At 39.5% G+C, this 9,167-nt stretch overlaps 1 protein-coding gene across 3 annotated transcripts; it reads right to left on the minus strand.

Moving 5' to 3' along the window:
- Positions 1-1,963: 1,963 nt before the first annotated feature.
- On the minus strand, positions 1,964-8,314 carry Spp1 (secreted phosphoprotein 1). 3 transcript variants are annotated; one of them, XM_051198170.1, is made up of 7 exons: positions 8,151-8,314; positions 7,009-7,076; positions 6,877-6,915; positions 4,823-4,903; positions 4,273-4,314; positions 3,469-3,765; positions 1,964-2,784 (listed from the first exon to the last, which is right to left on the minus strand). In XM_051198170.1, the coding sequence occupies exons 2-7, from the start codon at positions 7,060-7,062 to the stop codon at positions 2,380-2,382; spliced, it is 918 nt and encodes a 305-aa protein (XP_051054127.1). In that variant the 5' UTR covers positions 7,063-7,076; positions 8,151-8,314; the 3' UTR covers positions 1,964-2,379. The 3 variants fall into 3 exon arrangements, with proteins under 3 accessions (XP_051054127.1, XP_051054128.1, XP_051054129.1); XM_051198171.1 differs by having other exon boundaries at positions 8,097-8,256; XM_051198172.1 differs by lacking the exon at positions 4,273-4,314.
- Between the last annotated feature and the right edge of the window lie 853 nt (positions 8,315-9,167).

Genomic DNA, 9,167 nt, shown 5'->3' on the forward strand with positions numbered 1-9,167 from the left:
TGTGGTTTTGGGTTTAAGATGCAGATGCCCTTGGGGTTCGGAGGGTGCTGGCAGTAAAGAGGTTGCTTGAGTTCCATGGCATGTGGGGCTGACACAACTCACTTGTGACTATTAGGGGCTGATTGCTATGGCGTGCCAGGAAAGCAAATACACATGAGTCGCTTCAGTTGACTACTGGTGTCTACAGAGATAGATAGGGGATTATATTCTCATATCCTAAGTGGTGTCAGACACCATCTCTACCACACAATAATTTTCCACATGCATTTGGGCTTATGTCTGACTTTACTGTTTTCTTTCCTGGATGTTTATATGACAGTACTGCAGTGCTTTCTCTCTCTCTCTCTCTCTCTCTCTCTCTCTCTCTCTCTCTGTGTGTGTGTGTGTGTGTGTGTGTGTGTGGTGGGGGGGCTAACTAGGACAAATCCTTCCTTCCTTATTGCTGTTATTTCCTTTTATAAATTTTCATTATATTCTTAAGTATTAATTTCCATATCAATTTAAAAGTTAGGCTGCATAGCTCTAGGGGAAACATTTAGTTTTATTTATTAATTAGAATTTTTATTTACGTTGTATATGTGTGTGCTTGCATGTGTTTCTGTGAACTATGTGTATGCAGTATTTTTCAGAGGCCAAAAGAGGGCAAGTCACACAACCTGGTCTAGGTGCTGGGGCCCAAACCCAGGTATCTTCAATAATGCAGATTTTAACTTCAACCTCTAGAAGGCATCCAAGGGCAACAACGATAGCCTATATGTTTTAGAAGTCTCTTGGACATCCCGGACCAACCACTCAAAAGAAAACATCTCATGATTGGGCTTGTGGTTTTTGATAGACAGCCTATAGCTCTTGTGGGGACCATTGTGAGCCCAGATGGGAATCCTTCACTTACACTGTATTTGTATATGTATACACAGACATGTATGTATTACATGTAATTGTAGGGAGGTATATACTATTGATTCCTTATGGCCTTTTCAGATATCCGGTTGTTGCTTTACTTCCGTCCTTCTTCTGTGTTTGTCTCCCCCACACATACCCAAACAAAGCCCACTCATTTTCATTTTCTCCTTCAGAAAATCACTTGTACCCTGCTGTTCTCATCTCTATCGCTCCCCACACCCCACTGTACCTCTTTACTGTCCTGGTTTCTATAGTTACTCCAAGCTTTATATACACATCTCAGGGTTTGGAGCTAGGAACCACGGGTAGGAACATGCAGTGTCTGTCTTTCTTGGTCTGGATTATGCCCTTAGTGCGATCTTTTCTAGTTCCATCCATTTGGCTGCAAATTCCATGACTGGATTTTTCTTTAAAGGTGAATAATATTCATGTAGCAGTTGAAGGGCATTTAGTTTTTTTCAATGATTACTAGATGGGATGTCTAGCTTTAAAGACAAAAGGCCACTTTAGTGCTTCTGAAACTTCTCATTTGAATGAAATTGAGAAGAAATTTGTTTTTGCCTGAAACACCATTAAAAGCTTTAACTATGTATGTATGTATGTATGTATGTATGTATGTATAGGTATATATATATATATGTGTGTGTGTGTGTCTGTGTGTGTGTGTATATATATATATATATATATATATATATATATATATATATAGTTTCTTAGCTAAGAATGATCAAGATATCTAGAAGACCTACATAAGGGCAGGAAAGCCACAAGCTTACTGATCAAATTAATAGATAATGACATAAGACATATAAAGTGACTTTTGATTACGTCCGGTCTTTCATTAGCTCTTACATTAGCTAGTGAATGCTGTAACTAGGTAAGAATGCTCCATTCGAGAGCATTATGGTTCATCTACTCTCAGGTAGCCCTTGTTCCTCTGATCACTAAAACCCTAAGATGGCTTTAAATCGGGCAAGTTCATTAAAGTGGTTATATTTTAGATGTCGCAAAGAAATTGTGAGAAACCAATAAGGAATTATTGACGCCATCAGACTTGCTACATTCAAGACAGAAGATTTATTCACACCAACAAAATAATCACAACAAAATGTACACTAATTATAAAAACAAAAGATTGTAGTGACAGAGATTTGTTACAGATTCTCTTCTAACCATTTAAAAACATTTTGCTTGTGTCTACATATATTTTATTCATAAAGGAATAACAAGCATTAAGATGCAGTGGACGTTTGCACTTCTACAGAAAGAACAGAGGCAGAGTGCTGAAGCTTTTAGGTTACAAGGGTGTTTTCATGAAGAAACAGACTAAGCTAATAGCCCAAAATATTATCTATTTTCTTCTCCAAATACATATACCCACTAAACTAAGAAGTGAGCAATTAACATTCTTGCTTAACCCTCACTAATATTTTTTTTAATAAAAGCAAAGTAAGGAGCTGTGGTTTTGCCTCTCTTTTAATTGACCTCAGAAGACGAACTCTCTATTTCATGGGAAATACGAATTTTCAGATGGTTAATGTCTTCCTTACTCTTAGAGTCTGCAACTAGCTTGTCTTCATCGCTGTGAAACTCCTGGCTCTGATGTTCCTGGCTGGCTTTGGAACTTTCCTTGCTATCAATCACATCAGACAGCTCGGTGCTCTCATGACTGGCCTTCTGTTTATGCTCCTGTGATTGCTCATGACTGTGGGTTTCCACACTTGGTTCATCCAGCTGACTTGATTCATGACTGGTCTTGCCAGTGCTGTCCTGATCAGAGGGCACGTTCAGACGATGGACAACCGGGATGACCTTCAGGGCATCAACCAGCTCCTTGCTCTTCATGTGGGAGCTAAGGTCCTCATCTGTAGCATCGGGATACTGAACCAGAACAAATTGAAGAATTATATATAAACAGCCATGGATAAGAACATTATAATCTTTTATCTCTATGCTTTAGGTCAAACTTTAATAAATATTTAAAAAATTTGATTGAAGAAGAAACTGTACTAGCATGTACTTTGTATTTTACCAGTCACTGTTGTGTGAGCCATTTCTAGCTTAGCTTAATAGGTATATCATTTATGTCTATGATAAAAACTGCAGGGTAGTCTCATAGTCTCTGATTTACATGAAAAGATATTGAGAATTAAATTGAGTAGTAAATAAAAAGGCTGAGTCTAATTCAGACCCTTTAATTAAGCTCATTATAACTGTGATTTTTATAGTTCCTTTCACACCCTTGGCTTCCAAACATGACCATTATATTTCACAAACAACCTCCTGCAGTAGTTATTGAACTAACATTAATGCCTGTTAAATATTGCTTAGAGACTGTATTTGAAAGGATAGAATTGTGTGTGACAGAAAGAATTAAAAAAAGATATTATGCACACTTTAAACAAGACCACCAATGTAGGAAAAAAAAAGCTCTTATTCAAAGACCATAAAGTAGGCTTCAAATAAATGCACAGTGCTTGGTGAATAGTGAGTGAATTTTTAGACTCTGGTTTCCTAGAAGTGAGTTCAAGCCATAGCCACCTGTGTGTCTGACAAGGGATTTACCTGGTCATCAGAAATGTGGAACTTCCTAGACTTTGAACGCAGCCCATAAGCCAGACTGTCACCTCGGCCGTCAGGGATCTCTACTGTAGGGACAACTGGAGTGAAGACTTCTGTTTGTGTAGTAGCAGTAAAGGACTCATCAGACTCATCAGAATGGTGAGAATCATCAGGGTGGTCATCATCATCTGATTCATCAGACTCCACAGAATCCTGGCTGTTTGCATGGTCTCCGTCATCATCGTCATTGTCCTCGTCATCCATGTGGTCATGGCTTTCATTGGAGTTGCTTGGGAGAGTCTAAATCAAAGATGAAGATGGCTCAGTAAATTAGTGCTTGGATTTCACACTGTGCTACTTTTCTTGTAGTGCATGGGTATACAAACTACAGTCCAAATCCATATCGTGAACTAAGGATTAAAGACTACTAAACTACAAATCTTAAGGCTCTTTTTACCTAAGGTTATCTATCTTTAAATTGAATCCTAAAGGGAAATTTACTTATTTGCTTAGGAAAGAACACTTATCAAATAATCCTTAATATTAGCGACAGAAACATTTTAAAGTAAATCTCTTGGCTTTGTTAAGCACTGATGGTCTGCTTATCAAATATTAGTAAAACTAGTTCCAAGGGACAAGTGTGGGTAGATGATTTCTGCAACACTAAACTTAACTGAAGAGCCTGTGTGAATGCATTTCCTTTCTAAGCAAGCTTTTGAATGGCAGTTCACTGACAGTCTGAAGGGAATGATGCAGTGGCTTCCTTCAGATCTCTAACAGTGGGTGTCAGTGAGCGTGAGAACTTACTTCTTGTTTAAGGTCATCTGTTTCTTCAGAGGACACAGCATTCTGAAGAAGGAAGGTCACATATCAGCACACACCATACATGCTCAGCTGCTTAGTTCCAAGTTATTCTTTTTGATCTAAAGCCAGTCAGTTTTTTAGCTTGGCTAATGGTTTATAGTGAGATAAACCACCATAGTGTGTGCACTGGTCCTTGAGATGCTCATTCACCTACAAGCAGGAAGATCCCACTAACTACCCTGTGTGGTTTGCTTAGTAGCTTTCTATTACCATTGTTAGGAGTTTTGCTTGTTTGTCTTCGTATTGTATTTGTTTCATTTTTTTTTGTGGTAGGGGTTTTTCCTTGCATTATATTAGTGTACCATGTGCATGCTGTACACCAGGAGATCAGGAGAGGCAGCAGATCCCCTGGAACTAGAGTTACAGAAGGTTGAGAGCTGACATCTGGGCGCTAGGAACTTAACCTGGGTCCTCTGCAAGAGCAGTCTGTGCCCTCCATGGCTGTCCCATACCTCCAGCCCTGCTGCAGTTTTGAGAAATTGAAAAACAATACCTGTGGGGCTAGGAGATTTTGCTTCTGAGATGGGTCAGGTTCCAGCCATGTGGCTACAGCATCTGTATGTTTGCTGTAATGCTATTAAAAAAAAGTGTGTGTTTGTCATTATTAAAAAATAAACACAGGGATCTATCTGTATGCCATAAGCTTATAAAATGGCCATGCTTTCTACTCCTGAAGGAAAAATATGATATTTACTCATACTTCTATGTAAAACTTCAGAGATTATAAAAATATAATTTATTTTTTATTACTGATTTATTTAATGTTACTTTAATTAGCATTTACTATGGGACAGGCCTGCTTTCAAAGTGATTTGTAAACATTGGTTCAGTCCTTTCAACCCCTTATGAAGTAGGTATCAACATTCACCTGTTAATTCAGAAGAAGAAACTCAATCACAATGTGGCTAGGCAGTGAGAAGTGGCAGAGCCAGCATTCAAACCCAAGCACACTTCGTAGTCTACCTTGGCTGGATGAAGTTTTCTCTCAGGTAAACACCCTTAATTACTATTGATCCCATTGTTTTCTCCCCATAGGACAAAGAGGAATTCTCTAAGGCAGTACTTCCTAAGATGATGTCCTTGGCCACAGGTAGCTACTTAAATAAGTTTAGATTAAATTAAATATAGTTAATTTCAATGTAAACAAAGATAACAAAGAACTCAATATCTCCATTGAACTAGCCACAGTTCACTCAAGTCTAGTGGTTATCAGACAACCATAAATACAATGTTAAAGCCATTGCACAAAATTCTATTGTACCAAGTTCCCAATGGTGCAAACAGAATAGGCTGTCCCTCAAGGAAGACAACCCATCTGCAAAGCAATTATGCTAATTCAGGATGAGCACATTGTCCTGCATAAGTGTTCCATGGTCAGCTGTGTTGGCCACACTCCATCACATCACAGTCATTGTGTTCCTGAGAACAAGAACCCTGGAGATTCTACTTATCACTTGCACAGACACCTGAGGTGTGTGTGTGTGTGTGTGTGTGTGTGTGTGTGTGTGTGTGCATGCCTTTAGTCCCTACTGCGTAGGCAGGTAGATCTCTGTGAGTGCCAGGACAGGCTCCAAAGCAATACAAAGAAGCCCTGCCTTGAAAAACAAAAACAAACAGACAAACAAAAACCAAAAAAAGCATCCCTGTATTTTAAAATATTTATTTTATTCTATTTTTTGGAAGTGCCAACAATTATTGCCTCTCTAATGCATGGGAATGCTAATTTTCTTTTTTGTTCAATTGTGAGTCAACACCTGTGTTGTCAAGTCTGTTAGATAACAGGTAGGCCCACCCACCCCATCTTTCAGGCCCCACATTGCAGCAATTCCCTGACTGTCTTCATGAAGCTGTGGTGACACCACCAGGCAACCCTACACTGGCCTTTCTTCTGTTCATCTGGAACTGAATACCATGTGCCTTTTTGTCCAGATTCCTCGGGACAATGCCCATCTGTGTTTGGCTGGCATGTGTTCACCTATTGTGGAGGAGCAAGTAACCAGTGCTGCTGGTCAATTAACTGTAATAAATACAGATGTTGGTTTGGTTTTCATTTTTGTTTAGGAAAATATGGTTTAACGTTCACTAACAAGCACAATAGATTCAAACAGCACAGACTCTGTCTTCATGGTGGGCTTCTTAGCAAGTGTCTTGGGCTACCGGTATTGTAAGTATTATGGTCACACAAACAGCTCTGGCCAGCATCTGGGTGGAGTTCTAAACTCAACTTCTGGGTTTTCTTCTTCTAGGAAAGTATGCTGGCTCATGGAAAGAAACAGTCACTCAAAGTTCTAGGACTTGTTTTGTGTAAGTAGCAATAGCCTGGAACAGACTTTTACCATATTAAAAAATCTAATTATAAGAGGATCTGTTTATTAAAAACAATGCCCTGTTCAGTACTGCCTCTGTTTATAATAGTCAGTAAGTACTCTGAAATGAACGGGTCTGATTATGCAAATAATAAATTGGCAGCAACTAAAACAGTATTCCAGGCAGCCTTTACCATGCTGGTATACATTCTTTAGTTAGATGATCAACCCAAAGGCTTACCAGTGTCTCCTCGGAGCTGCCAGAATCAGCCACTTTCACCTTTAAGACAGAAGAGCGAGGGGGGAAAAGCATGAGATTATGACAAAGTTCATTTACTTTCAGCAATTTTCTCAGAGATTCAGTTGTACTCACCGGGAGAGATGAGGCAATGCCAAAGAGGCAAAAGCAGATCACTGCAAATCTCATGGCTGTAGTTGGTCCTGCGACATATTTGTGAGGAATATTTGTTATCTAGAAATGTTCATATGATCTCTTTGCCCTACCACATTATAACAAAGCCACTAATAAATTATGGAATCTTTTCTGCATCTCAGAGAAAACACCAGTACATAGGCTTTTGAGTCAGCATTTGTGGGCCTTTGCTTTCTCTCAATCCCTCACCCTAAGAAGGGGTGGTGGTGGCGGTGGTGGTGCAATTTCATGGCTTTTGTTTATCCAAACTCTATATCTGGAGTCTAAGAGCTTATGCTACCATGCTACTGCTATCTGATGTCTCCTGCTCTCCACACCTAAGATTGGTTTCACAGTACTTTGGTAATTAAAACAGTGAACTACTTACTGAAGGAATACTTTTTCCAAGGAAGAAAAACAAAACAAAAAACAAACAAAAAAACAGAATGATAAAAAAAATTGCTTTTCCATTTTTCCAATTTGAATCTCAAATGTGATTTTTTTAACTTAAATTATGGAGAAAGTGATATAAAGCTAAAACAAAGATGTCTTTGAAATTGAGTAAGACATTCCATGTGCAGTGAAGAGCATTGAGAGCCATCAACAGCTTTCCTATGCCTGATGATGAGTCTATATGTTGTCACACAAGGATCTTAGTGAAAAATTTAAAATCCAAATGCAGAAGCAAGACATTGAAAAAGGCTTTTCCCTACACCTAAATGAGTTAACTTACTAAAAATAATAGCATAAGTGGTTTATATCAATATACAATATCCTTCTTTAATTGCCTCCTGTCATCCAACAACTTTTAAATGATATAGATATTTGTTTCAGAGACACAGAACTTTGCAGTGTGTGTGCCTGTGATTGGTAGCAATTTCCCCTGTCTTTTAGAGAACCAACTCAATTTATTTTGAACTTCTTCATTCAACTGACTTTGAAAATACCTGGAAGCCTGCAATGTATCTGGCCTGATTATTCACAAAGAATAGAACCATGCAAGTCTGGCTGACAAGTGCTACAGTTGAAAGTACAGTCTTTGGACTCACCCACAGAATTCAGCCAGGAGAATGTGCAGCCTCACCGGCCAGCTGTGAGCTTACCTTGGCTGGCTTCCTCCGAGAATGCCGCAAGAGACTGCAAAGGCAAGAGACTGCAAAGCCAGGATGCTGATGCCTAGCTCCTCCTGTCCTCCTGCTGACAGCTGGGAGCTCCCAGAATTTAAATGCTGCTCCAGACAGTCTCCACCAACCCAGGAGGCGGAGTGATGTGTCATGAGGTTTTTTTGCTACTGCCCAGCCCACCTGCTCCCACACTTCCCCCTCTGGTTTTGTGGTTTAAAAAAAAAAAAGAAGAAGAAGAAAAGGAAATACACAAAGTATTACTTATGTACAATATCATTAACTGCTCTTTTCATTTATGGGATGCATTTAGAATCCTAGAAGAGCAGCAAACCGTTCTCATAGATTTTATTTACAGTTGCTGAATTAGTGGGAAAACATTAATAGGAATGGAAGGAGCTGGGATGGTGCCTCTTTAGACTTAAGTGACAGGTGAAGGCCACATGGGTCCCTGTCAGACCTACTGAAAACTAGAAATCTACTGTTTCTGCAGACAGGATTTTGAGAACCACCCACTACCCCTTTGCCTTTGTATTTGATAGCTCAGGTTGGCTAGGGCACCATGGCTCAGGTGGCATCATGGGTTCAAGGCTAGCCTAGGCTATATACAATGTTCCAGATCAGATTGAGCTACAGAGTGAGACCTTCTCACAAACCAATCAATCAATCAATCAACCAATAATTAAAATGAAAACCAACAACATAGATAAAGTGAAGACAAAACCAGACACACAGCTCAGTGTTGACACTTCAAATATCCAGAAGCATGCCATTAAGACAAAACACACAGTGGCCCTGAAATTCCACTTGTGCCTGTGAAGTCATGCCTCCCTCCGGTGACCTTTCAGAGACATCTTAAGAAGAAGAAGATGGGTTACTCTAGACAGAGGCTGCTGAATCAAACCGTATTAAGGGACAGTGATATACCTGCTAGGCAGTGAGGCTGCAGAAGCCAGACTTGGGCTTTTAGACCCTCTGTCACTAATGCCCTGTGTGACT

Source organism: Phodopus roborovskii, unplaced genomic scaffold, assembly GCF_943737965.1.
Source record: "Phodopus roborovskii unplaced genomic scaffold, PHOROB, whole genome shotgun sequence".
NCBI lineage: Eukaryota > Metazoa > Chordata > Mammalia > Rodentia > Cricetidae > Phodopus > Phodopus roborovskii.

Coding starts and splice junctions, on each gene's coding strand:
- Spp1 (XM_051198170.1), bottom strand. CDS start 7,062: ATGAGATTTGCAGTGATCTGCTTTTGCCTCTTTGGCATTGCCTCATCT. Junction 4,904..6,876: donor GCAGCTCCGAGGAGACACTG/GTAAGCCTTTGG, acceptor TTTTTTTAATAG/CATTACAGCAAACATACAGA. Junction 4,315..4,822: donor AAAATCTCCTAGCCCCACAG/GTATTGTTTTTC, acceptor TTCCTTCTTCAG/AATGCTGTGTCCTCTGAAGA.